Genomic DNA, 27,715 nt, shown 5'->3' on the forward strand with positions numbered 1-27,715 from the left:
GATTATTGTTTATGAAATTCATCCTGTTTTTGTCTCTCCAGATGAAGGGATGACACAGGGTGATGGAGGGATGTGGATGGAGCAGAGTTTGATATCTGCAGACCAACCGTCCAGACAACAGCAGGTAAACTCTGAGTGGAGGACAGTGGAGGTTTTGTTACTAATACAGAAATACAGCATCACAAGTATCACTTCACTTGATAAAAAAAGAGTAATTTTCTCCCTTTCACTGATTACATGTTTATTTCTCCCTGTCTCATCTCCTCTTCAGTCTCCAGATGTTTCACGGAGGAAGTTGCTTCAGGCGCCAGGAGCTGCGCTTCCCTTCCCTCCTCTCAAGGTGGCGTTTTACCAGCTGGAACGCATTTCACAGACAGTCATGGGGAAAATTTCAAAGAGCATATTGAGCTGATGGCGTTGGCTTATAGTTTTAATTTTATATAGAGTTTTCACATGTTAAAGTTACATTCAGCTTCTTATCCGACAAAGAACAAAAATAATTCACAAAATCTCACAGTGTGGCTTTAATATGAACGATCCTCCCTCCTTGTGCAACTGGAAATGTTGTCAAAAAAATATGATTATTGTAGCTTTAGTTTACGGTATCAACATGATTATGATGTATGTGGGCTATACAAAACATATACAAAGTAACTTACAAAAGTGGATCTCAGGTGTAACACTGTTGTCTCCGTGCACCAGGTGTTGTCCAACGGGCAGCCATGTGTCCTGTTCCAGGCCAGGAAGTTGTCTCTCCGATATGAGAGGCAGAAGCAGCTGGACCTGACGGAGAGAACCTTCTCCCCTCAGAAACCCGTCGACACCAGCCAGTCTGTCTGCCACCAGGACAAGGCCACGTATGTACACCTGTCTGTCTACCTGTCTGTCTACCTGTAAAAGCATCAGAACACTTATAAAGCAATAACAATAACACATAACCTGTCTGTCTGTCTGTCCACAGGTTGGTCATGAGGTTTGGAGATGTGGAGGATCTGAGAGGCCTCTCCATCAGGTCAGTAGCACAATCTATAAACCAGTGCTGGAATGTAACTAAGTACATTTACTCAAGTTGTGTGCTTCAGTACAATTATGAGGCACTTGTACTTAACTTGATTATACTGTAAGTTGTACTTTACTATATCCAATTTATGCAACTCTATACTACCATTTTTAAAATCTCGTTGCACATGATAAATCTAAATCTACAGTTTGGACTGACTGTTTCCTCTCGTCCCTCTGGTGTCAGGCTGCAGATGTCCAACACTTTCTACGAGTCTTCAGGTCAGTGGTGGTTCTCGGTGGAAAGTGTCTCTCTGCTTTACAACACCTCTGAAGAGGCCGTGTTCAACGCCAGCGAGGTGTACGCCCCAGCCTCCTCCTCCTACCACTGCATCCACGTCAGCAGCCTGCAGCGCTACAGCGCCCTGCTGCTGCCCAGCACCGAGCCTGCCCGCCGCTGGTCCGTCACCTTCACCAACTTCCAGGTACTAAACATAACATTAATAAAGAAGAGGTTAAATCAGATAATCTTTCATTCGGCAGTGGTGGCTAACAATGAGGACAAGACCTCCCATGATGCCGCACTACTTCTTAATGTCATGAAACTACGTCTCCTGTGTTCATTGCTTTCACTAAAAGGACCCTAGCAGCAAAAATCTTTTCCACTTTTACAAAATGTCTCTGTTCCCTCCTCAGATTCAAGCGTTCAACGTCACCTCTGGTAAATTTTCCCCTGCGAGCGACTGCGCCACCTTCCTGACTCCGGCCATCCTGATGGGGCTCATCACCTCCCTCATCCTGCTGCTGGTCCTGGCCTACGCCCTCCACATGGTCATCCACCTGAAACACATAGAGCACGACGACGAACACAAGGCCGAAATCTACTACCCTCAAAACCCTGACCAGCCTGATCACTGCTGTGTGGAAAATGTGGCTGAGAAAAATATTCTGTACTGTAGCCAAGAAAATAATTAGAGACTTTAAATAGATAAACTTCAGAAAGAGACGCAGCTGATTTGATGCTGACAACTGGCATCAAACCTCTGATGTGATGAGATACTTTGAGCTCAGGCTTAGATTTTTTAAATATATATTTCATATTTAGTGTGTTTTTTTAATTTGCCCATTAGTGAATATCTGTCTTTGTCTTTTTAACAAATTTAATAAAAATATAAATAAAAAATATATTGTGGACTTTGTAATATTTGCACTCACAGGCTTCTATAGAGGCAGCAGAACAAGTAGGTTTAGACACGTGGGGGCATTTATCAGCTCTCAAAAGAATTAAGAATCACAAATAAAAAAGATGTTATGAAATAAAATTTGTGAATGAATATAGAACAAAACTGCAACAACAAAATTGTAAAATATTCAAAGTTGGTTTTTAATTAGCTCATTATTATGAATTCTTATTTTATCCCTTTTATTCATTTTATTGCAAACCATTTACACACTCATCAACAAGTGGGTTTGATAGAGAGAAAAAAAAATGACCTACAGTAAACCAGTTTTTATAAAAAAAAGAAACAGGATGAAAAATATTTCATACTTCTGAGTTGTGCTTAAATGTATTTTATTAATTCGAAATGTATTTTATTTATTTATTGTATTTTATTATTTTATTTATTTTGAACATCTTTAAAATTAAATAAAAATGATAAATAAAAATATAGGCAAGACAACAAAAACATAAATGTTATCAGAAACACATACATATCATAAGTTTAAGTTCCAGTAGATTAATCAAATAAGGCAATCAATGTTTGAAAAGGAGTGAGAAGAAGTTGAAAACCTTTGTAGTCCTAACCCCTTTGTCTATTTTTATACTTTATCTGTAGACTTTATTATTATTTGATTACTTAATGATTATAGTCTGTAAATTGTCTTCACTTATGGATATGACATCATATAAAGCAAAGACATACAGCATAGTCATTTAAATCATACAAATTTAAAGATGAAAAAAATCAATACATTCTTGGAATTAGCCTATTGATCTTATTAGGTTTGAGTCCATATAACGACTGGTGTCATTTTAATCCTGACCGGTAGGTGGCAGTGATGGTTGCAGAGGCGCACAGGTAGCCATATTTTGTTGAAGAAGACGAAGAAGAAGACGCTCATGCTGACTTCAGGGACAGTGCGGACAGTTAATGTACGCCACTAACTTTTGTATACAAAAAAAAAACATTGTACTTGTCGTGGCAACTTTGTAGTACCACTCTGACAACAAGGAAGAAGACAACAATCTCTAAAAGTATTGCCGCATTTTTAAGGCTCAGAACAAGGTTCCCAAATTGAAAGTTATCTTGTGACGCTGTTCTCCGTATTGAACTTAAACGCAACCTCCTGGATGAGGTTGCCAATGACAGTTAGCAAAACTTTGCTCTCACGACAAACAGCTGATCAGGTAAATGTCAAAGGATCTTTTGATGAAATTTAGGTGGAAAACAATGTCGTAAGCCATCAGGTCAGGGTTCATTCAGTCAAATGTTATATTGTCCATGATTCGGCTAATCAAATATAAGGGAAACTAGCATGATTAAGCTACATGTGCATGATCAAATACTCCTCACAACACGATATGATATTTAATTAAAAACAGCGGTTTGATTCCTGAAGCCTGTCTGTTGTTAAGTTTTGAATCGGACAATCGGAGGTCGAGTTAAACTCCGCATTTGCTTGTTTTCTCTTCAAGTTAGCTGGTTAGCTTCCTCGATTAGCATTTTTGTCCAACCGGTGTAGCCGTAGGACGGTCCCACAGCAGGTGACGTCAGAAGGGGACCACCAGCCTCCCGGTGTAGTTGAGTGTCCGACTGGTTTCGCTGTCATCTCTCTTTCGCCGGGACTTCATGTTCAACCACCTCTCCGCTGCCCTCGCACTGCTTCCCCGCCGCCTGCTCTCCACCTCACCGAGGACTTTGACCGGAGTCTGCCGCCGCCTCCTCCGCAGGATGGAGCCGGCCGCGGTGAGGTGCCTCCCCGGGGAGCCCAAACTCACCATCTCCTTCTGCCTGGACGGGAGCCACAAGTGCATGCTGCGGGACCAGGACGAGGCTCTGGGTAAGGTCCTGGCCCGGATCTCCAACGGCATCACCAAGGACCAAAGGAAGGCGAAGAAGTCGAAGAAGAACAAGGGACAGCAGCCGTGTGAGACCCCGGAGTCCGCCGTGGTGAAGCTGTACTACGAAGGGGACGAGGTGGCCGACACGGTGCCGAACTCGGAGGCGTGGCGGGACGGAGCCGTGCTGCAGGTGGGGGACGTGAAGTACTCGGTGCAGAGGAACGCTCCGACCTTCACCGCCGCCGAGCTGCCGGCGTCTCTGCTGGCCGGGTTCCCCGTCTGCCCCAGTCTGGAGGTGGAGTTTGGGAACCTGCAAGACTGCGAGTTCACCTGGTATAAAGAAAATACCATGAACACAAGGTAACTACACAAAAGTGCTACTGACAGATCATGCTGCACACTTTGTCCAGTATAATGTTGATTTTTCTTGAATCATCCTTCAAATGTGGTTATCAAAAATATATGTACATAATGGTGGGATGTTATTTTACAGTTAGCTTGTTAGTAGCTTTATTGTCCAAAACGACAGCAGTGCAGTGAAAAAGTAATCTTCTCTGGTAATTTAATAATTATAAATTACCTCAAGCATCTTTTTCTGCATTATGTTCTGTAAAAAAAGGGTTAGTTTGTTCAAGTTTATTTTTCACTAGAGCCCGACTGATAAATCGGCTGGCCGATATTATGGCAGATATATTGGTACCAGCATATAAGCTGTCGATATCAGCAGGTATGAAAACTTTTTTTGGTTCAAGATCATCTGTCCTGTAATATCGAAGTCAGTTTGGTAAAGAGACAAATCAGTGTAATAGATCATAAGAAGCGTCACCAGAGCTAAGACCTGAACTGCATGAAGATAAATGATAAACAAGACTAAAAAAATGCGTAGATAACTTTCTCGAGGTCATCAGAGGGTAAAAAAACAAGCTTTTTTAGAAATATCTTTCACATTTAGGAGGCAGGGCTGTTCAACTACAGAGACTGCCAAGGTTGTTGTAAATCAGACTGGACAATCTGAAATTTAATGTCATTTAGTGAAAGAAGTTATGGGACACCCAACACCTTTGTCCTTGTTTTTCTCTCTACTTGTTCTTGTCCTAGCCCTGAAGTTGCTGGACAAGTCCCAACTCAGGACAGCAGATGGACAGAGGTAGGAAGTGAGAGAGTCCACGTCCCGTCCAATCAGGACATCGGCTGCAGGCTCAAACTGCGCTGCACACCTAAAGATGGAGGACGCAGTGGCCAGGTGAAGGAACTGGTCTCTGTGGGAGCCGTAGAGGCCGGACCAGGCGTGTGCACGTTCGACAACCGACACGCGTACACTGTCAAAGAGGCGGAGTGGCCGGTTGTGAGGGTGGTGTCGTACAACATCCTCGCCGATGTGTACGCCCAAACAGAACTGTCCAAGACTGTGCTTTACCCGTACTGCGCCCCCTACGCCCTGCAGCTGGACTACAGGCAGAACCTGATCAAGAAGGAGCTGGCTGGATACAACGCTGACATCATCTGTCTGCAGGAGGTCGACAAAGGTAACATGTCTCCTCATTGCTTTCAATCCTAATCACAACTAAACCAAGTCGTGAGTGATGAGTGTCTCCATCATTTCTGTAAAGTCCCATCATCTAGTGCATGTGTCTGGTCTCTGACTCTCTTCATGTTCTCTGGACTCTTTAGGGGTGTTCACAGACAGTCTGACTCCAGCTCTGGATGCCTTCGGTCTGGACGGCGTTTTCAGGATCAAAGATAAGCAGCATGAAGGACTGGCCACTTTCTACCGCAGGTGAGATCTGCCAGCAGCCAGAATCAGAAGAAAACGTTGTCTGTGTTTTTTCAGTCTGATGCAGTTCTGTTCCTGTCACACAGGATTTGATTGATAAGTTAAAAGCCACATCCACAAGGTGCTTTATGTTACTGGTCCATATGGAAGTAGCATAAAAAATTAAAATGACCCTTTAACGGTCCTCAGACTGGCCGTTCCTGCTTCAACCACACAAGAGCACCTAAACAATGCTGCATACCTCTCAGACTGCAACCACAGTATTTAGTTTATGTGATGTTCAACTTTTGGTCATTTAAAAGTGACATTTGATTCCTTATTAGGTCAAAGTTTAAGCTCTTGAGCCAACATGACATCGTGCTGAATGAGGCATTGACCTCTGACCCCGTCCAGTCTACGCTGCTGGAGAAGGTTTCTGCTAACAGTGCTCTGAAGGACAAGATACTACAGAGGTCCACCGCCCTGCAGGTACTACTGTACACCTGCTCTTCACCTGCTGTGTTCACTTTACTTTGTAAATCAATCAGAAGAGGACTCAGTCTTTTAATGGATGAATTGACTCCTCCAAAAAAGAATAAACAGAATACTAATGGAAAAACTAAACATTTACAGTCTCCTTGTTGTAAATACTCAGCTTTGTCAGCTTTTGACACTTGTCTTTCTTGATTCATTTCTCTGCAGGTCAGTGTACTCGAGGACCTGAATAAACCAGGCAGGAAGGTGTGTGTGGCCAACACTCACCTGTACTGGCACCCAAAAGGTAAAACAACTTCTACAACAAATTTCTTTGGATGAACACCTGAGTCACTGATATAAGACAGCAGAGTGATGACCCTGTAACCTTCAGGCCTTTACACACCAAGTCTGTTTTTCTTTAATCGGTCATTCCAATTAAAAAAATGTTACGCAACGAATCCTTGCACAATGATTCCAATACATTTTATTATTTTAGTCGTGAGTACCTGAAAACTGAATTCATCTCCTTTGAAGGAGGGAACGTTCGTTTGGTCCAGATGGGCGTGGCTCTGCAACATCTGGGTCATGTGATCGGCGCGGTCGCTCCTGGAGCCCCTCTGGTGTTTTGTGGTGATTTTAACTCCAGCCCTAACTCAGGTAACTCCACACCTGAAGGACAGACCACTGCAGCACCAGTCTCTGCCAATATTCACTTTGTCTTCACAGGAGATGTTCATATGACTGATGTTAAAAATACATGTCCTGTTTTGATAGCAGTGTGTTTTTCTCCTCATCCTGTCTGCAGGTGTGTTCCAGCTGGTCACCGAGGCTCTGGTTCCTCAGCAGCATGAAGACTGGAGCAGCTCTGGGCCGGAGGAGTCCTGCAGTATGGAGCTGCCCTCAGCCTTCCCTCCGCTGCTGAGCGCCTGCAGCGAGCCGGCCTACACAAACTACGTGGGAGGATTTCACGGCTGCCTGGACTACATCTTTATACAGCCGGACAGCATGCAGGTAATGATACTGACACTGATACTACTGTTATCACTACTGATGCAACCACTGCTATTGCTTTTCCAACTGCTAATCATACTCATGCTGCTACTAACACTAGTGGCAGTAGAAGCAGTGCCAATACTGCATACATGTACTACTGCTAGTGCTGATCTTGTCTCTTTGATCTGTGTCTTGTTGCAGATCAATCTATAAATATTGGCTATAATCGATATTTCTGTAATAACAACAGATCATGTGACTGCTTGTAGGTAGCCTTAAGTGAATAATACACTTGAGAAAGGACTCTTCAATAAAATAGGAAAAAAAAAATTTTTTTCCAGCTGTTAAACTTTTGAAATTAGCTAGATTTGCTTATTCATAAATTGTGGACGACTCTAACCACGAAGCTAACTTGCTGCTGTGTGTCTCTGTAGGTGGAGCAGATGATTCCTCTGCCCACCCACCAGGAGGTCACCACCTACGAGGCTCTGCCCAGCGTGGCTCACCCCTCCGACCACATCGCCCTGATCTGCGACCTGCGCTGGAACCCCTGACCTCTGACGTCTGACCTCAAACCACTTGGAAGAAACACACTGGAGAACTGGACCATCAGTCGCTCCTGCAAATACAATCTGACTTTATACTGAATGAAATCTGAGCATGGAAACATGTTGCGGCAGACAACAGAAACATGGACGAGCAGAGAAATCATCAAACGCAGAACTGTCTTAACTTACAACATGACATTGTGTTATTAACAGTACGATAATTCATGAATTTTTTAATCACTGATATTCAGTGTTGGGGTTGTTGCCGGGAGAATGAATGAGTTGCACATTGTTTATTTTTCTTAAAAGTAATAAACTGCTTTGGTTGTAGAAAACTCACTTGAGTTATCGCATCACACTGAGTTAATAATTCATATTCTGAGCTCATTATAAACAAATTTAATGTGACTCACCCTCAAAAACTGCTGTTTTAACAAATTTTAGACATTCAATGATAAATACATAGTAATATTTGAATGAACATATTTATTATTGATATTATTTTGGTCGGACAAGTTGCTCAGTGGTCCTTTTGAGTTTTTTAATAAAGTTTGAATTTACGTACAAGTCAGTTCTTGGCTCATTCTTCTGTATTTTGTTATTAATTCTGACACTAGCAACACTTAAACACATATGTTAAAGCGGATGGAGAACCGGAAGTAGGTAAACACACTGACAGTGAAGTATTTTACCGTCATGATCTGTGTGTCTTCATTTTCCATAGTATGTAAATACAGCTCACGGTGTGCGGTGCGTCCACCCTCCATCGCCACGCTGTTTTTCTCTCATTGGTCAGAAGTGGAAGGGAGGCGGACCCGGAGTGTTTGGGACATACCATTGTGTCTCATGTTAGGGGCGCTGGGAAAGGTCTGAATAAAGGTTACAGGTTACGCGGAACAGCCGTGACGATTTGAGCAATATATAGTTAAGAGACTACTGTAAAAATAAAGACTAAAACACCTCTCGTGTTATTTTTGTAAACATTTAGGGAGATTTGCCTTTCAGTTACGGCTCCGGCGGGTTGTAACATCCCCGCGTCAGTGACAGCGGAGAGAGAAAGACCTTCAAGCGTGCTGGAGTTAGCCAGCCAGACCGGAAACTGGCAAATTTTGCCTCTAAAATAAAAGTATGAACATCTTCTTTGCTGAAGGTTGTAGATCCAAGACCCCATTCAAGGATGTAATTACTCACTGTTTAGGTTTACACGTGACACAGAAAGTAGAATAAAATATAAACGCTTGTGATTACCTTTAAAGATCTCAATTTAGGCTTGGGTTAAGGAGTTGTTGCTATTTTAACAGAATCATGGAAGTCAAAAAATCAATTTTTTCTAAAAATGTTGTGTAGAAGAGGTTTAGATTCATGCAGTCATTGTTTTCTTCTTGAGTGATTGTTAATGTCAGTGGGTAAAGTAAGTGGGTATCAAATATTTTGTCAGAAAAAAATGATAAACTGATAAATGCTTTGTGTTGCCTCACACTGTCATATGCCTTCTGTGTTAAAAGTTCATGTCTTTCATGCTTAGTGCACATGTCTATGAAAGGACATAACTAATTAACAGTCTGTATTCCTAATGTAAAAAAACACAGGTCACAGCCAATGATGATCCAACGACAACCAATTAGTTTTAGTCACAGAGCACTGATGTCTTGTAGATAGAAATTCACTTGCTGAGATGTGGTCAGGTAGGTTGTATCGGCTCATTTATTTTCTTATTATATGTTGGTTACGAAAAGAAATCAATGACTTCCGTTCACTCCTGTAATCTGTGGTCAGATGTTAACAGTACTCTTCAATTATTTTTGTGTTGTCTTTATATTTCAGGCTGTAAAACCACTTTATGAAGGAAAATATCAAAAGGCTCAATTATACTGATTAAAAGAATGCTTTTATTCTGAAACCCCTCTACCGGATGCGTCGTGTGTCCCGCTGTCTCGCTTGACGCTGAGCGGCTGAACAGGAAACCAAACAATGAACGAGGATTTAAACGATCTTACGTGTCATTCCCAGAGTTTCAGTGATTCAAAGACCTCCTGGAGACTGCTGGTGAACAAATTCCTGTAAGTTTTCCTCCTTTTTTATCCATTCCCACACAGACCAAAGACAGGAGCGGGATGTCATGTTAACAAGCAGCTTTTAATTAAACTGCTGCATCGCTAAATTAACAAGTGAGCAGTAAGTTAGCTAGCTTAGCTAACGTGAGTTAGCTACAATCACTGTAAGTTCATTTGTGTCACAGTTCAAAACATGAGCACAGTCTGTACTCACCTCTAGGCTCGTAACTTACAATGTAGATTTAAGCATGTTTATACGTAAATTATCGCAGTTTTACGGTAGATAAAGTACTGTATCACTGTGTGGCTAAGACGGCTAAGTTAGCTGCTGGTGATGTGCCGAAAATAGTGCCTGCTTCAGTCTGGGGCTCTCCTTCTCTGTGCTCTCGTTTTATCGCCTGTGAATGTGGTTGTTTTGTTGACACCACACAGAAACTAAATTAAGACATGTACGACATCATGAGAGGACAACCAGAGTGAATGAAGGACACGGTTCCGGTGTCCCATTAGTTCGTCTGTCCGGATTAAAACTCTGGTGTTAGAAATCAGGTCATTATTTTGTCAAAGTTATACAGAAGCTAATATTATTTAAATCGTTCAAACCATGTCGTGTGTTTTGAAACTTTATGTAGATTCAATGAAGGCTCCTTTGTCTGAAATTGAGTATTGAAGTGCAGGTTTAACTGGTTTTACGATACCGTACTTATTGACGTGCGTCAGGATGCTCGTTGACAGGTGAGCAGGTGAACAGCTTCCTGAGGTCATCTCAGGAGCGCCTCTGTCAGGCCAAAATATGAACTTTGCACATAACATAGTGATGGACTGACGTCAGAGATTAAAGGAAAAACCCAAATAAGTAAATGAGGGATGAAATATAACAGTCGTGCCTCCTGAAGAAGGGTTTGGATGACCAAATGTCCTCTAACCTTTTTAGGTTTCAGAGTCATGAAAATCAACTTGAACTGAAAGTTACACAGAGTAGATCATCTGTCACAGAAACACAGTCACTGTTAACCTCCTTTCTCCCGTTCAGGCTTCTTCCTGTCTCGTCATTGATGAGCTGTGGTCACCTTGGTAAGGGTTGCTAACAGCAGAAGCATGAAGGCCTTGATCCTGGTCGGAGGGTATGGGACCCGGCTGCGACCGCTCACGCTGAGCGTCCCCAAACCGCTGGTGGACTTCTGCAACAAACCCATCCTGCTGCACCAGGTGGAGGCACTGGTAAAGGTACGTAGGAGGTGGGGTTCAGGTGGGGTTCAGTGAGCCAGCTGCTGTCCTGTCGTCACAGTGAGAAGTTTTAATATCCAACACAACTGTACAGCTGATGTTCTCTGTCTGTGCGCAGGCCGGGGTGGACCATGTGGTTCTGGCGGTGAGCTACATGTCAGAGCTGCTGGAGAGAGAGATGAGAGTCCAAGAGGAGAGGGTATGCAAACAAACCATTACGCTGACACGCTGTTCCTGCTGTGACACACATCAGCACTCACACAACACACGCTAAATGTTTTAATCGAGTACTGGACCAGATCATCGGGTCTATCCATTCACTTTCCTGAAGGGGCAATTCACACAAATCCCAGAAAATCCCCGGTGGTGTTGAGTCATGCAGGTAGCTTTTGTTTGTTGAGTGATAGAGCTGCAACTAACAATGATTGTCATTATCGATTATTTTCACAATTAATCATTTAGTCTATAAATCATCAAAATTGGGGTAAAAAGTCTCATCACAAGTCTCGGAGCCCAAAGTAACGTCTTCAGATTGTTTCTTTTTTCCCAACAACAGTCCAAAACTGGAAGACTGTTTATTTACAATCATGTAATCATACTCAGAGTATCCCTGGATTTTTAATCTGACCCCCTGGCAGTTTGTTTCTAAACATTTTTATTCACTCTGATGCACTTTCAGTAATACAGAACTGATTATTGTGCTCAGTCTGCAGTATCCTGAATGTTTCACTGTTTTCTCCTCAGCTTGGGATTCGTATCTCTCTGTCTCATGAGAAGGAGCCTCTGGGGACGGGTGAGTTTCTCTTCACTACAGACAAATTCAGACAGACACTAAACTATCTCAGTACTTCAATGACTTACATTTTAAACCTATCCAGTGACTGAAATAGTAAGAGCCTGGAAAAAGTGCGAGACCACCAAATTTACGCTAGTATTGTATAATAATGGTATGTATATTCTTCTAACAAAGTATAATTATATATGAAATGTAACAATTTTGTTGGAAATTGAAAGAATTTAAAGAAATCAATAGAAAAAAGAACTAGATTTGACTGATTTGAGCTCATCCAGTGCATCATTTACTTGACAAATAAACAAATTTAATCAAACTGATGCATAAACTCTGTGTTTCCAATGTTGTCATTAACTAGTCCTTCTCACTGAATTAATGTCCTGTGTCCTGTTTTGTATTTTTGACTGAAAGTTTGATATAATTAATAAATATGAGAAATGAACATGTGTTTGTTTGTGTGCAGCGGGCCCCCTGGCTTTGGCTCGAGAGCTGCTGAACATCGACAACGAGCCGTTCTTCGTCCTCAACTCGGACGTCATCTGTGATTTCCCCTTCAAAGACATGCTGCAGTTCCACCGCAACCACGGCAAGGAGGGAACCATCGTGGTGAGAGACACAGACGGTGCAATGTGTTTTAGTCAGATTCTGGCCATTTCAAGCTGTGCCAGACAACTGTGAGAGGAAAGGGGTGAAATCTTGGCCAGACAGACTCAGAGTTTTGGAGATCAAAGACAGAAGAGGATAATATTATCCATACCATCTTGATTCTACAATTTCACAAAGTCCCATTACATAACTATGATTATGGACACTTACTTAGTCTAAGTTGAGCCTTACTTTGGGTTTTTTGGCAGTAAAACCTGGTGTAAGATTGACTATTCAAGGCTGCTGTGTGTTTGTTTAGGTAACACGTGTGGAGGAGCCCTCTAAATACGGTGTGGTGGTGTTTGAGTCAGACAGCGGCATAATACATCGGTTCGTTGAGAAACCTCAGGTCTTTGTCTCCAACAAGATCAACGCCGGCATGTACATCTTCAATCCCAGCATGCTCAGCAGGATCCAGGTGACTCCTACACTCTTTGATGTTTACTGATGCGTATTTGGACACATTTACATTCATAACTACTGTAAATATTGATGTATAGTGCTGGCATTTAATTATATGTTTGTGACTCTTATTTTGTTTGCGTGTGTGCAGCTGAGACCAACATCCATAGAGAAAGAGATATTTCCCGTCATGGCACAAGAGGGACATCTGTACGCAATGGAGCTACAGGGTAACTATTACAACAACTTATTTATGGCTGCATTATCATATCTGTCAATATTTATGATGGATGTTTATAACACACTGTTTGGGTCATCATTTTTTCTGTTCGATTTCTCTCCTGAATAAGTTTTGTCTAACATGTGACCCTGTGATTCATTTTATTTATGTATTTACACAATGGTAACATGATAATGGAGTGTATCGTAGGGAGTTGACCTGTGTGCTTACTCTGGTCTCACAGCTTACAGCTCTGCCAGACGTAAGTGTTTGGGCTTTTCTGCACATCCGAACTTGTGTAGTTTTGGAGAGGAATCGTTTGTAGAGAAGCACCGATACCAACAAAACATGGCCGACATCCTTTATTCACAAACAAGCTCGATTCTGTAATGTTCAGATAAAGAGTGGAAGATCGCAACCAACCTTGAGCCACATCAAACTGGAATCGGTGCATCTCTCAATCATCATCCCTCTCTGGGAGCAGCAGCTTTATGTGAAGCAGCTGAAACATTTAGCTGAGCAGTTAAACCTCCCTCCCCCCAAGCTGTAGTCCCGGCAGGCGGACTGGTCCGAGTCTCTGACTCTGGTCCAGGTCGTAGTGGCTTCGTTTCCCAGTAACTCTGGTGAAACACTGAGCAGCTCCCAGCTCAGGAAACGATAAAAAAAAACTGCAGTTAAGTGATCAGCGGTCACTGACTTCCTGTCTTGTGACCTCATGCTTCAGTTCCTCATCTGTTGTAGATCACCAGGAAACTCTTAGTTTTGTGTCCTTGTTTCCATGGTAACTAATTGCTCTGTTTCTCTGTATACTGTTTGTCTGCCCGTCCGTCTTTCTGTGCAGGTTTCTGGATGGACATTGGTCAGCCTAAAGACTTCCTGACAGGGATGTGCATGTACCTTCAGTCAGTAAGACAACACGCTCCCGAGAGGCTACACACAGGGCCCGGTTTCCTGGGCAACGTTCTGGTGGTGAGTCCAGCTCATTGCTGCTACATTTCAGATAAAAACTCACGCTCGATATAATCCCCCGTTCTTGCTTTTCTCTGCAGGACCCGACGGCGCAGATTGGGGAGAACTGCACCATCGGCCCCAATGTCACCATCGGTGCTGGTGTGGTTGTGGAGGACGGCGTGAGGATAAAACGCTGCACAGTGCTGAAGGGAGCGCGGGTTCGATCACACTCCTGGCTGGAGAGCTGCATCGTGGGGTGGAGCTCCTCTGTTGGCCAGTGGGTGAGTAAAGCACAGAGGACACCAACCTTTTCCAAGCAAAGATCAATGTCTGAGTAACTGAATCTGACAGCGTGAATGGAACTGAAGACATTAACACTGATGTTTGGGTTAATCAAAGCCGGCATCTGCTCCTCCGAAGGGTGAAGAAAGTCTGTGTAGATGTAAAGGTTATTCACTCTCAATGCAGCTGTTTTAAAATGTAAACCAAGAGTAAAAAGTATTGGGTCTATTATTTGATTCCAACCAAAATTTTGAGCTGTGTGTGAATCTACTGGTCCTGTCCTACTTTTTATTAAAGGAACAATTTTGTGTTATGATTGTTGTCAAGTGTTGACGGTTTGTCTTTCATTGTCTGTGTCAACAGGTTCGTATGGAGAACGTGACGGTGTTGGGTGAGGATGTGATTGTGAACGACGAGCTTTACCTGAACGGTGCCAACGTCCTGCCTCACAAATCCATCAACGAATCGGTCCCAGAGCCCCGAATCATCATGTAGCATCGTGTGGAGCAAACATAAAGCCTTTTCTATGAACTCAACCGAACACCCAAACTGTGCCAGAGAGAGAAAGGGGTGAAAGAGGAGCGAAAAAAGAACAAAAGAATGTTTTTCTTTTCTCATTTTAATTAGTTTGAACTCGTTTTTAGCCCTGCTTGGCTGCACCGTCCATCAATCAGAAATGATGAGCATATGATTTGTTAAAAAGCAGCCCGGCCCGTCAGAGAGGTTTATAACACTAGTTTCCTGAATATGGTGGATGATAAATGTCTCTGCTGTAATAGAGAAAAGGTGAAGGATGGGGTTGATATACCTGGGCTGGTTGTCTGTCACAAGGTGGAGGGACTAATGTAACGTGTATTTAAGGGGGAGCGGGTTAGAGAGCGATACGAACACTGCTGCTTAGATTCACTATGCATTTACATTTCCTGGACAGCTGCAGAGTATCCGTGAACAGGTACTGAGGGATCATACTACATCTGCTGTAGAGACTGGAATCATGACTACTGGCACTGAGAATTATGTCCTGACTTATTAACCAAAATGCAGTATTGGTTACAGTTAAAGCTGCATTAATAGATTACTTTTTGTCCTCTTGGGGGCAGCAGAACACAACGCTGTAAACACCTAACACCTTATAAAGTTGTTATGGCGAATGTTTTAGCAAAGAGCTGCTTATTCACACATCCAGCTGACACACAGGAACATTATCATGCAACTCATGTCTGTGTCCACCTGATGAATGTAATTTGATCCATTTTTATAAAAAAGGAATGATTAGTTCAGGTTTAATCAGCTGTAGAGTGGACGTCTCTCTGCCTTGGTAAACTTTACATGTTTTTCTGCTCTTTTCTTTTGATCATAAAAACTGCGCTTCGATGCCAAACTGGTTACTGCTGAGTGAAATGTAGCAGGCTTTTTATAACAAACTGCAGTTTTTTTTAAGTTTGTTTAGAGATATTTGTGTCAGGCTGCATCTGGAATATTCTACTCAGAGTACCTTAACCTCCTCTAAAAATCTTGGTTGTTGTTGACCTCCAGTGGTTTAACCTCTCACCCTGCTGCAGTGATGTACAGGTGTACTCCAGGACAATGTGACATCACTTTTCAGTGTGGTTAAAGGTCCAACAGAAGTGAAACAGACTCGAAATTTTAGACAAGAGAAATTGGTAAAATACTGTTTTACAGGCTGCTGTTAAGCTGCTCTTTAAAGACAATAAGGTGAATTTATTTTTGGATTCATTCAAAAAGACTAGACTAGTGTGGCTAAAAATGTAAAGTTTGTCCCGAGGCTTGCACTAGAGATAAGTCAAATATTATTCTTCTGTATGGTGGCCCTTTTAGGACATTTCCCAGACCCAGTTTGCGCTGTACTTTCTCATCTCAACTATACATGACTTACCTACTGCCAGCATATTAACATGCAGCTATTAGGTGTTTACATGCTAACGTTATCATGTAACATTTAGTATATTAGCATGTCATTTTAGCAATCATCTCAAACAGAGGCTGTTTGGAAGTCAGTCATCACTTCAAAGGAGTGAACTGTCGTGAACTGAGCTGTTGAACAAGTGGAGAATTTGACTTGTTAGTGACATTAAATGTCAAAAGAATCAAAAATCAAAAGGATCACCAAAGTCATTGAGTTTCTTCCTTAAGGGACCCTTAACGTTCGAACCAAATTTCAAAGTAATCCTTAGATTGTTGCTAAGAGATTCGTTAGACTGACTGACTAAAATTGCTGAATTTAACATCAGACATTTTGAATTAACTGCACTCATGAACTTAAAGGGAAGAGTCTGCTGAACATTGATTTCACTCCTCGCACTCAAAAGACCGCAGCAAATTATCCACGCCTCTTGATTTGCTCTTAAAGGGTCATTTAAACGTTCAACAGGGGCAAAGTTAAATTAATTGACGCCTGATGCTGTGAAATAAAAATGAACTTAGCTGATGGCCTCTGAAGCTTTCTATGTTTTTGTCACCTCAGATGCACGGATGTGTTGATGTGTCTCCTGTGTCTGACTTGTCGTTACTGACCATGAACACATGCAGCAGGTTAATGTCAGCTGTCTGTCCTGATAATCAACAAAACTGATCTCTGAACAGAATGCAGCGGTTCCATGTTTATATGCAGCTGGTGATGAACAGAATTTGAACATGTTAACTTTGACTGTGTCTGAATGAATGAAGTCAACTCTTGTAATGAAGTCTTTTTTAAGAGAATAATATAATCTACTGACCACAGTCTCGTCTCGTCTCTTTCGTGTATGTTGAAGAGTCCCTCCAGGAACTTTACACATGGAGATCAGGTCACACGTCATGATAAGTGCTGTATGATGTCATCTGTAGCTCTGGAAAAGAAAATAACCCTGATGATGTAACAGTGATGTCATCAGGATAATCTTAGTTTGTGTTTGGAGACGACGAACGTACAACAGAAAATTTGTGACAAACTAGACGTTGGAGTTTGAAAGATGTTCATGTTTACCCGGCAGGGAGGGTATAATGAAAGACTTCCAAGGTGCATTATGGGAAATGTAGGATCAGGTGTTTTCAGAGCTTCACCAACATTAAGGACTAAAATTCTGGGGTTTTTTTTGTCTGTCTCATGTACTCAAACTTTTCAGAGGTGCAATACTAACTCACTGATCTTATATTATAAATTATAAAAGTAATCACAATGTACAGTTGGTCTATAGTAGAACTTTAAATGTAGTCTTTCTTCAGTTGTAAGTAATGTGCGTAGTCCTATTGTCTTCATCTTTCACTCTTGGTATTGTGATGTTTCATTCTTCCTGTATGAAACTTTTTATACTGAACATGAAATACAGACATTTATTATCGAAAGATGACAAGATGAGTGAGGTAAAACTATGAAACGTGAACAAAGCTTAAAATTATTTTTCTCACAATATGAGTGAGAAATATAGAGTTAAGTGCTTTGTAATATATTATTCGCAAATACTACACATTTTTATTTAAATATTAAAACTTGTTTATAATATAACTCTAATGTCGAAACATTAAAACTTTTACTTGTTTGACTTTATTCTCAAAAGATTTTTAAGAGTTTTTAAAAAATAAATAATCGTAGATTTACCCCAACATAGTCGTGACTGAAGACAACGGACAATCTGAAACCATTTCAGTTTTATTCTTTATTTGTTTAAGAATCATAATAAAAGTAATTAATCAGAACACAATCAGTAATATACCGTTTAAATCTTTATGCTTCCCGTACATAGTAACTTATAGTGATTTCAAAATTAAGCCTGAATCTGAAGTTTTCACAATAAAAGTCCCCCATAAAAAACAATAAAACTAGAGCTCTACTATTATATCACCAGACCGACATAATGTCAAATTTTTTTAGCCGGGTTTTTGAAAACAGAAACCTAAGCAAGTGTTTTTTGTGCCTACACCTCACCAGACCATAACCACAATCTTGATTTATGGTGAAGCAGCATCAAATATTCAGAATCACTATATGCACACATGATGTAACGTCATCATCGTATTCAATGGTTCATAAATGTGAGCATTAGAGAAAGTAGAACAATAAAAGTAACAAAATCAAAAGCATTTTTTTCTTCATTTAACATAGTCAGTAAATGTTTTTCAAAAAAAAAAAAAAAAAAAAATCAGAAATTCACAACAACATGGTTCATAAATGTTCATGAAACACTGACGCTCCTCTGTTCATTCAACTCCAAGAACTCGTAAGAAGTCATATCACTGATACGCCAAATGATGACATTTCTGAGTCGGCTAACCTCACCTGAAAATAATAACACATAGCATGTCTAGCTAAGACAAGAGACTAAGCCAGAAGCCTGTCTACGCTGTCTGGTCTTCCATTTTTACAGAGACCGTCACTGGTAATATCTTCACTGGCAGTTTATTCCGGGTGCCAATGTATGGAAACATCCCGTCAGTGAAAGTGTGTTTGAAGGTGTGTATGTGTGTGTTAGTATCAAGATCATAGAACGACAGTTTTCCTTTGTCATAGTCCAGGTGAACTCTGATCCTCTGGAGCTTCTTTACTGCAAGAACTTTATCTGGGCGTGGCGGTGAGACGGCTTTGTATATTCCATCACGGAGACATATTCCCCAGTATCTATCTAGTATTTGTCCCTTTCTCTGGACAGACTCCCTTAAGACACCTAGGGCCAAAGCTTCATCATTTCTAATCTCAACATCCCAGCCATGAGTCCCTGAGTTAAAGGCCTCAGAGCCGAGGACACAGCGGTGCATTTGAATCCTCTCTGGGTTTTCAGGAGGCTTCAGTTTCTGTCCACGTCTTACACTGGTCAGATCTTCAGACAGGATGAGTTCTGAGTCGGCTGTGTTTGGATCCAGAATCACAGGAGTGTAGGAGACCATCTCCTTCATCTTGTTCCAGATGTTGAAGGTCAGGTTGCCCAGGTGTTTGGCCACATCTATCAGAGCTCCTGAGTCCAGCTGTGGATCAACCAGCAGGGGGCGCTGCTGGACTCTCTCCACTGCAGCCTTGTAGTTCTGCAGGAATGAGACGTCTTCAGTTCTCAACTCTTCTTCTGTGGCTTTGATTGTGTCTGACAGAGCTGCTATCTCTCTGCTCAGAGCCTCAATCTTCTGCTTCATCATCATACTTTTCTGCTCCTCTTCCTCCCTCAGAGCAGTGATCCTAGCCTCCTCTTCCTCTTGTAGAAACTGATGAAGCTTCTTAAACTGCTCTTTAATCTGACTCTCTGTGTGTCGGGCCTGGACCTTAATGTGTTCTGCTGTTTGATCAAAGTTTCCTTTAACTTGTTCAAAGCGCTTCAGTTTTTCCTGTAAGGGCTTCAGGGTTTTCTGGAGCTCCTCTCTGTGATCCTGTGCAGCTTCATCGATGGGACTGAATTTGTGGTTGTTGTGTGTTTTTGAGTCTCTGCAGACGAGACACACTGGCTCCTGATGGTCCAGACAGAATAGTTTGAGTTTCTCACCGTGCAGAGTGCAGAGAGACCCAGACTCTGCTGATGCTCTCTGGTCTCTCTCCTGTAAGAAGGTCTCACACAGGTTCTTTAATGCCAGATTACGAGGTGGATCGCTCAACAAAGATATTTCCAAGCAAATTGGACACTTGTGTATTTGTGTCTCTCTCCACCATGTCTGCAGACAGTCTTTACAGAAGCTGTGGCTGCATGACAAAACAACAGGATCTTTAAAGATGTCATGGCAGACCGGACAAGAAAGATCCTTTTCTGATTGAGAAGACATTTGAAGCTGAAAACAATGAAGGCAGACAGGGACGAGTCCAGTTGAAAGTTTTGCTTTCCCTTCGTGTCGTAGCTCCTCTGAAACTTCTGTTTATGATGTGAAATCAGCAGCAGGTTGAAGTACAGTATTTCCAATAATCCCAGTATTTCTTCCTTTGTGCAGTCTCTTCGTGGAAATTGGTCTGACTCGTGAAGATCTGTGGAATGAGGAACATAGCGCACACACCCATAAGGTGCATGCAACCACGCCTTATGTGCAGGTGCATTTCCAGTTGGCCCTGCTGGCATTGGCCAGCCCTGAAATCTGATTGCATGACTCTGAAGTGAAAGGTATGGTGTTAGTTCGAAAATAGTTTTGACCAGGTATTGTGATGTTTGGTTTCTGTGGTGTTGTGATTGGTATGTAAGAAACTGAGACAATGTAGTGTTGGTCATTAAAGTATACGAGAAACAGTTAAATAGTGCTATTCCAACATGCATGCGTATGTGTGTGTGTGTGAGTGTGAGAGAGACATACTTAACGCCACCCCTGCATAAAATCTGTGCCCCACTTGGGTCACCCCAGTCAATAAAGTCTGGACTCCCCTGCTTCTGTGATCATGTGTTGTATAAACATATGCTGGCAAAAGCACATGTTGAGCAAACTGGTCTGACTGAGCCCAGTTGTTTCACCACCTGACTCCTCCCTCCCGTTTCAGTTTTTGTCCTTTCTCTCCTGTTGTGTTTCATTCTGTCAAGGCTGAAAGACATGATTTACTTTGAGGTAACTTCAGATGTATTGTAGACACAACAAGCTTGAAAATATTCTCCACAATCACAGCTGCTCTCGGCTTCTGCACTTTTCTGTGGTGACATAATATACAATATTATGAGTTAAGTGCTTTGTAATATGTTTTCATTCTCAAATACTGCACATTTTTCCTGAATATTAGAATTTTAAATGTTTAAAATATGACTTCAGTGTCAAAACATGACATCTTTTTCTCGTTTGACTCAAACAAATATGATCTTTTGAAAATATTTTGACTGAATCCTGGAAATCTTGAATTTACTTTAAAGTACTTTAAATCATAGGTTTTTAACTCAAGCTTGAAATCAATGGACAACCGGAAACCATTTAAATTGTATTCTTTATTGGTTTAAGAATTAAAAGTGATTCATCAGAACACAATCAGTAATGTACCGTTTACATTCATAAAACTCACCTGCCTCTTATACATAGTAACTTACAGTGAGTTTAAAATTAAGCCTGAATCTTAAGTCTTTAATTTCAGAAGAAGTAATGACTCTGTTAAGATAATGACTGATAGTACAGGATAATAACTATAAAAAAATGATCAACTGTCCTAAAAAAGAATAGGCCTATATATTAATTTAATTCAATGAGTCATTCCTCCCCCATAAATACAATAAAACTAGAGCTCTGCCAATGTACCATCACCAGGCCGACATTAGTTTCACAGATGGGTTATGTTGATATTAGTGTGTGTCAGCAGATAATATAACATATCCCGTTTTGCAGAACTGCAATATTTACTCTGGCGATTGGGTTGCTGAACAAAGAAAAGTGAAAGTTGCAGTTGAGATATTTCTACAACATTGTCTTCATTACATGGTTTAACGTTATTTACAATGATTTTTTTTTTGTAACTGTATATTGTCCTGCTATGTAGGCCTATATATATATGCTGCTATGTATGCATCTTTATCTTTAATTAGCAAATTTAAGAGCTTTTCATCACAATGTTAATTTATGTTATGTAATTCTGTACTCTCATTATTTAATTTTTAAAATTCAAACATCATTATCAGCATCAAATATTCAGAAACACTATATGCACACATGATGTAACGTCATCATCTTATTCAAAGTAGGAACATTAGAGAAAGTAAAACAATATAAGTAACAAAATCAAAAGGATTTTTTTTTTTCATTGAACACTATCAGTACATTTTTTTGAAAGAGCTAATGATCAGAAACTCACAACATGGTTCATAAATGTTCATGAAACACTGACGCTCCTCTGTTCATTCATATACATTCATGTGTTTTTAACCTGTAGACACACGGAGAGGCTCAAGTTTCATAATGACTCCAAACACTTGTCGTATCACTGATATATTTCAAAGTCAGCCTACCTCACCTGAAAATAATAACACATAGCATGTCTAGCTAAGACCAGAGACTAGGCCAATAGCCTGTCCACACTGTCTGCTCTTCCATTTTTACAGAGACCGTCACTGGTAATATCTTCAGTGGCAGTTTATTCCGGGTGCCAATGTATGGAAACAGCCTGTCAGTGAAAGTGTGTGTGAAGGTGTGTATGTGTGTGTTAGTATCAAGATCATAGAACGATAGCTTTCCTCCGGTCCAGTCCAGATGAACTCTGATCCTCTGGGGCTTCTTTACTCCGAGAACTTTATCTGGGAGTGCCGGTGAGACGGCTGTGTATATTCCATCAAGAAGACAAAGTTCCCAGTATCCACCCAGTATTAGTCCCTTTCTCCGAACAGACTCACTTAAGACACCTAGGGCCCAAAATGCATCATTAGGAACCTCAACATCCCAGTCGTGGGTTCCTGAGTTAAACGCCTCAGAGCTGAGGACAATGCGGTGCATTTGAATCCTCTCTGGGTTTTCAGGAAGCTTCAGTTTCTGTCCAAGTCTCACACTGGTCAGATCTTCAGACAGGATGAGTTCTGGGTTGGCTGTGTTTGGATCCAGAATCACAGGAGTGTAGGAGACCATCTCCTTCATCTTCTTCCAGATGTTGAAGGTCAGGTTGCCCAGGTGTTTGGCCACATCTATCAGAGCTCCTGAGACCAGCTGTGGATCATCCAGCAGGGGGCGCTGCTGGACTCTTTTCACTGCAGCCTTGTAGTTCTGCAGGAATGAGACGTCTTCAGCTCTCAACTCCCTCTCTGTGGCTTTGATTGTGACTGACAGAGCTGCTATCTGTCTGCTCAGAGCCTCAATCTTGTTCTTCATCCTTTTACTTTTCTGCACCTCTTCCTCCTTCAGAGCAGTGATCCTGGCCTCCTCTTCCTCTTGTAGAAACTCATGAAGCTTCTTAAACTGCTCTTTAATCTGACTCTCTGTGTGTCGGGCCTGGACCTTCACGTGTTCTGCTGTTTGATCAAAGTTTCCTTTAACTTGTTCAAAGTGCTTCAGTTTGTCCTGTAAGGGCTTCAGGGATTTCCGAAACTCCTCTTTGTGAGCCTGTGCAGCTTCATCGATTGGTCTGAATTTGTGGTTGTTGTGTGTTGTTGAATCTCTGCAGACGACACACACTGGATCCTGATGATCCAGACAGAAGAGTTTGAGTTTCTCACCATGCAGACTGCAGAGAGACCCAGACTCTGCTGATGCTCTCTGGTCTCTCTTCTGTAGGAAGGTCTCACACAGGTTCTTTAATGCCAGGTTACGAGGTGGATCACTCACCGAAGATACTTCCTTACAAACTGGACACTTGAGTATTTTTGTCTCTCTCCACCATGTCTGCAGACAGTCTTTACAGAAGCTGTGGCTGCATGACAAAACAACAGGATCTTTAAAGATGTCATGGCAAAGTGGACAAGAAAGATCCTTTTCTGACTGAGAAGACATTTGAAGCTGAAAACAATGAAGGCAGACAGGGACGAGTCCAGTTGAAAGTTTTGCTTTCCCTTCGTGTCGTAGCTCCTCTGAAACTTCTGTTTATGATGTGAAAACAGCAGCAGGTTGAAGTACAGTATTCCAATAATCCCAGTATTTCTTCCTTTGTACAGCCTCGTTGTGGAGTTTGGTCTGGTTTGTGAATATTGAAAATACTGGCCACAAATTGCAGCAGTGTCGTATGACGCACATTGTTTTTTATATACACATCCGTGGAATGAGGAATCCACATAGCGCACACACCCATAAGGAGCATGCAACCACACCTTATGTGCAGGTGCATTTCCAGAAGTTGGCCCTGCTGGCATTGGCCAGCCCTGAAATCTGATTGCCCCCTCTAGTGCCACCACATTACTCTGAAGTGAGAGGCAGGGTGTTAGTTCGAGGAGTAGTTTTGATCCGGTACTGTGATGTTTGGTCCCATTCTGTGGTGTTGTGATTGGTCGGTAAGAAACTGTGAGACAATGTGGTGTTGGTCATTAAAGTATACGAGAAACAGTTAAATAGTGCTATTCCAACATGCGTGCGTGTGTCATACTTGATGCCACCCCTGAATAAAATCCATGCCTCACTTGGGTCACCCCAGTCAATAAAGTCTGGACTCCCCTGCTTCTGTGAACATGTGTTATATAAACATATGCTGGCAAAAGCACATGTTGAGCAAACTGGTCTGACTGAGCCCAATTGTTTCACCACCTGACTCCTCCCTCCCAACACCAACAACAAGGAGTGACAGTCAAACCGGTCCCTTAACATTGACTGAGGTGGTTCTGGAGTGGTTACTGTGTATGTGTATTATAACTTTCTCTATCACATCACAAACACTTATTGTGTCATCTTTGCATAACTTACTCATTTAATTTGGGTAAGTTTTACACATGAAGATCAGTTTACTGGTCATGTTTAGTTGTTATCAGGCGGTGAAAGTAGTTGTATGATGTCATCTGCCTCTGGAGGAAAAAACAACCCTGATGATGTCACAGTGATGTCATCAGGGTAATAGTGTAGTGTTTCATTCTGTCAAGGCTGAAATTAATAACTGCAGTATGAAACCCTGCTTGTATAGAAAATTAAGTGTGGCCACTTATTTTCACAAGAAGTCCACATTATCATAAACTGCTCTCGGCTTCTGTACTTTTCTATGGTGGTATAATATACAATATTATGAGTTAAGTGCTTTGTAATATGTTTTCATTCTCAAATACCGCACTTTTTCCTAAAGATAAGACTCAAAAGTATATAGTACTTTAAAAATATTTTGACTGAATCCTGGAAATCTTGAATTTACTTTAAAGTACTTTAAATTATAGGTTTTTAACTCAAGCTTGAAATCAATGGACAATCTAAAACCATTTAAATTGTATTCTTTATTGGTTTAAGAATTAAAAGTGATTCATCAGAACAGTCAGTAATGTACGTTTACATTCATAAAACTCACCTGCCTCTCATACATAGTAACTTACAGTGAGTTCAAAATTAAGCCTGAATCTAGTCTTTAATTTCAGAAGACGTAATGACTCTGTTTAGATAATGACTGATAGTACAGCTAGCGAAAAAGTAAAAGTTGTGATTAAGATATTTCTACAACATTGTCTTCATTACATGGTTTAACATTATTTATAATGATTTTATTTTGTAACTGTATATTGTCCTGCTATGTAGGCCCATATATACAGTATGCTGCTAGGTATCTTGATCTTTATTTACAAATTTGATTTATGGTAAAGCAGTATCAAATGTTCAGAATCACTATATGCACACATGATGTAATGTCATCATCGTATTCAAAGTAGGAACATTAGAGAAAGTAAAACAATATAAGTAACAAAATCAAAAGCATTTTTTTTTTTTCATTGAACACTATCAGTACATTTTTTTGAAAGAGCTAATGATCAGAAACTCACATCAACGTGGTTCATAAATGTTCATGAAACACTGACGCTCCTCTGTTCATTCATATACATTCATGTGTTTTTAACCTGTAGACACACAGAGAGGCTCAAGTTTCATAATGACTCCAAACACTTGTCGTATCACTGATATATTTCAAAGTCAGCTTACCTCACCTGAAAATAATAACACATAGCATGTCTAGCTAAGACCAGAGACTAGGCCAATAGCCTGTCCACACTGTCTGCTCTTTCATTTTTACAGAGACCGTCGCTGGTAATATCTTCAGTGGCAGTTTATTCCGGGTGTCAATGTATGGAAACAGCCTGTCAGTGAAAGTGTGTTTGAAGGTGTGTATGTGTGTGTTAGTATCAAGATCATAGAACGACAGTTTTCCTTTGTCATAGTCCAGGTGAACCCTGATCCTCTGGAGCTTCTTTACTGCAAGAACTTTATCTGGGAGTGGCGGTGAGACGGCTTTGTATATTCCATCACGGAGACAAATTTCCCAGTATCCATCTAGTATTTGTCCCTTTCTCTTGACAGACTCCCTTAAGACACCTAGGGCCAAAGCTTCATCATTTCTAACCTCAACATCCCAGCCATGAGTCCCTGAGTTAAAGGCCTCAGAGCCGAGGACAACGCAATTAAAGTGAAACCTCTCTAGGTTTTCAGGAAGCTTCAGTTTCTGTCCACATCTCACACTGGTCAGATCTTCAGAGATGATGAGTTCTGGGTTGGCTGTGTTTGGATCCAGAATCACAGGAGTGTAGGAGACCAACTCCTTCATCTTGTTCCAGATGTTGAATGTCAGGTTGCCCAGGTGTTTGGCCACATCTATCAGCGCTCCTGAGACCAGCTGTGGATCATCCAGCAGGGGGCGCTGCTGGACTCTTTTCACTGCAGCCTTGTAGTTCTGCAGGAATGGGGCATCTTCAGCTCTCAACTCCCTCTCTGTGGCTTTGATTGTGACTGACAGAGCTGCTATCTCTCTGCTCAGAGCCTCAATCTTCTTCTTCATCATCATACTTTTCTGCACCTCTTCCTCCCTCAGAGCAGTGATCCTGGCCTCCTCTTCCTCTTGTAGAAACTGATGAAGCTTCTTAAACTGCTCTTTAATCTGACTCTCTGTGTGTCGGGCCTGGACCTTCACGTGTTCTGCTGTTTGATCAAAGTTTCCTTTAACTTGTTCAAAGTGCTTCAGTTTGTCCTGTAAGGGCTTCAGGGATTTCCGAAGCTCCTCTTTGTGATCCTGTGCAGCTTCATCGATTGGTCTGAATTTGTGGTTGTTGTGTGTTGTTGAATCTCTGCAGATGACACACACTGGATCCTGATGATCCAGACAGAAGAGTTTGAGTTTCTCACCATGCAGACTGCAGAGAGACTCAGATTCTGCTGATGCTCTCTGGTCTCTCTCCTGTAGGAAGGTCTCACACAGGTTCTTTAATGCCAGGTTACGAGGTGGATCACTCAACAAAGATATTTCCAAACAAACTGGACACTTGAGTATTTTTGTCTCTCTCCACCATGTCTGCAGACAGACTTTACAGAAGCTGTGGCTGCATGACAAAACAACAGGATCTTTAAAGATGTCATGGCAGACCGGACAAGAAAGATCCTTTTCTGACTGAGAAGACATTTGAAGCTGAAAACAATGAAGGCAGACAGGGACGACGGCAAGTCAAGTTGAAAGTTTTGCTTTCCCTTCGTGTCGTAGCTCCTCTGAAACTTCTGTATATGATGTGAAAACAGCAGCAGGTTGAAGTACAGTATTTCCAATAATCCCAGTATTTCTTCCTTTGTGCAGTCTCTTCGTGGAAATTGGTCTGACTCATGAAGATCTGTGGAATGAGGAACATAGCGCACACACCCATAAGGTGCATGCAACCACGCCTTATGTGCAGGTGCATTTCCAGTTGGCCCTGCTGGCATTGGCCAGCCCTGAAATCTGATTGCATGACTCTGAAGTGAAAGGTATGGTGTTAGTTCGAAAATAGTTTTGACCAGGTATTGTGATGTTTGGT

At 41.5% G+C, this 27,715-nt stretch overlaps 6 protein-coding genes across 7 annotated transcripts; 3 read left to right on the forward strand and 3 right to left on the reverse strand.

Annotated features, from left to right (window-relative positions):
- Window positions 1-779: 779 nt before the first annotated feature.
- Window positions 780-2,117, forward strand: LOC140998823 (V-type proton ATPase subunit S1-like protein). Its single transcript, XM_073469213.1, has 4 exons — window positions 780-857; window positions 962-1,012; window positions 1,247-1,484; window positions 1,696-2,117. The coding sequence occupies exons 2-4, from the start codon at window positions 969-971 to the stop codon at window positions 1,972-1,974; spliced, it is 561 nt and encodes a 186-aa protein (XP_073325314.1). The 5' UTR covers window positions 780-857; window positions 962-968; the 3' UTR covers window positions 1,975-2,117.
- Window positions 2,118-3,292: 1,175 nt separating this feature from the next.
- On the forward strand, window positions 3,293-8,405 carry pde12 (phosphodiesterase 12). Of its 2 annotated transcripts, XM_073467378.1 has the most exons (9): window positions 3,293-3,409; window positions 3,698-4,423; window positions 5,162-5,589; window positions 5,735-5,840; window positions 6,161-6,305; window positions 6,519-6,597; window positions 6,828-6,950; window positions 7,099-7,304; window positions 7,721-8,405. In XM_073467378.1, exons 2-9 carry the CDS (start codon window positions 3,852-3,854, stop codon window positions 7,838-7,840), a joined length of 1,779 nt encoding a protein of 592 aa, XP_073323479.1. In that variant the 5' UTR covers window positions 3,293-3,409; window positions 3,698-3,851; the 3' UTR covers window positions 7,841-8,405. The 2 variants fall into 2 exon arrangements, with proteins under 2 accessions (XP_073323479.1, XP_073323478.1); XM_073467377.1 differs by having other exon boundaries at window positions 3,293-4,423.
- Window positions 8,406-9,804: 1,399 nt separating this feature from the next.
- On the forward strand, window positions 9,805-17,150 carry gmppb (GDP-mannose pyrophosphorylase B). Its single transcript, XM_073468752.1, has 10 exons — window positions 9,805-9,894; window positions 10,922-11,115; window positions 11,234-11,314; window positions 11,860-11,908; window positions 12,372-12,514; window positions 12,813-12,971; window positions 13,107-13,185; window positions 14,017-14,144; window positions 14,225-14,407; window positions 14,772-17,150. Exons 2-10 carry the CDS (start codon window positions 10,987-10,989, stop codon window positions 14,901-14,903), a joined length of 1,083 nt encoding a protein of 360 aa, XP_073324853.1. The 5' UTR covers window positions 9,805-9,894; window positions 10,922-10,986; the 3' UTR covers window positions 14,904-17,150.
- A 1,593-nt stretch (window positions 17,151-18,743) lies between these two features.
- LOC140997659 (E3 ubiquitin-protein ligase TRIM35-like) lies at window positions 18,744-20,147 on the reverse strand. Its single transcript, XM_073467624.1, has one exon. It carries the CDS (start codon window positions 20,145-20,147, stop codon window positions 18,744-18,746), a length of 1,404 nt encoding a protein of 467 aa, XP_073323725.1.
- A 2,172-nt stretch (window positions 20,148-22,319) lies between these two features.
- Window positions 22,320-23,753, reverse strand: LOC140997660 (nuclear factor 7, ovary-like). Its single transcript, XM_073467625.1, has one exon. It carries the CDS (start codon window positions 23,751-23,753, stop codon window positions 22,320-22,322), a length of 1,434 nt encoding a protein of 477 aa, XP_073323726.1.
- Window positions 23,754-25,896: 2,143 nt separating this feature from the next.
- Window positions 25,897-27,330, reverse strand: LOC140997661 (nuclear factor 7, ovary-like). The gene has a single exon (XM_073467626.1). The coding sequence runs from the start codon at window positions 27,328-27,330 to the stop codon at window positions 25,897-25,899; it is 1,434 nt and encodes a 477-aa protein (XP_073323727.1).
- Between the last annotated feature and the right edge of the window lie 385 nt (window positions 27,331-27,715).

This window comes from Pagrus major, chromosome 6 (assembly GCF_040436345.1).
Source record: "Pagrus major chromosome 6, Pma_NU_1.0".
Taxonomy (NCBI): Eukaryota; Metazoa; Chordata; class Actinopteri; order Spariformes; family Sparidae; genus Pagrus; species Pagrus major.

Coding starts and splice junctions, on each gene's coding strand:
- LOC140997660 (XM_073467625.1), bottom strand. CDS start 23,753: ATGTCTTCTCAGTCAGAAAAGGATCTTTCTTGTCCACTTTGCCATGAC.
- pde12 (XM_073467377.1), top strand. CDS start 3,852: ATGTTCAACCACCTCTCCGCTGCCCTCGCACTGCTTCCCCGCCGCCTG. Junction 5,841..6,160: donor CTGGCCACTTTCTACCGCAG/GTGAGATCTGCC, acceptor ATTCCTTATTAG/GTCAAAGTTTAAGCTCTTGA. Junction 6,951..7,098: donor TAACTCCAGCCCTAACTCAG/GTAACTCCACAC, acceptor TCCTGTCTGCAG/GTGTGTTCCAGCTGGTCACC.
- gmppb (XM_073468752.1), top strand. CDS start 10,987: ATGAAGGCCTTGATCCTGGTCGGAGGGTATGGGACCCGGCTGCGACCG. Junction 11,116..11,233: donor AGGTGGAGGCACTGGTAAAG/GTACGTAGGAGG, acceptor GTCTGTGCGCAG/GCCGGGGTGGACCATGTGGT. Junction 13,186..14,016: donor GTACGCAATGGAGCTACAGG/GTAACTATTACA, acceptor CTTTCTGTGCAG/GTTTCTGGATGGACATTGGT.
- LOC140997661 (XM_073467626.1), bottom strand. CDS start 27,330: ATGTCTTCTCAGTCAGAAAAGGATCTTTCTTGTCCGGTCTGCCATGAC.
- LOC140997659 (XM_073467624.1), bottom strand. CDS start 20,147: ATGTCTTCTCAATCAGAAAAGGATCTTTCTTGTCCGGTCTGCCATGAC.
- LOC140998823 (XM_073469213.1), top strand. CDS start 969: ATGAGGTTTGGAGATGTGGAGGATCTGAGAGGCCTCTCCATCAG. Junction 1,013..1,246: donor CTGAGAGGCCTCTCCATCAG/GTCAGTAGCACA, acceptor CTCTGGTGTCAG/GCTGCAGATGTCCAACACTT. Junction 1,485..1,695: donor TCACCTTCACCAACTTCCAG/GTACTAAACATA, acceptor TTCCCTCCTCAG/ATTCAAGCGTTCAACGTCAC.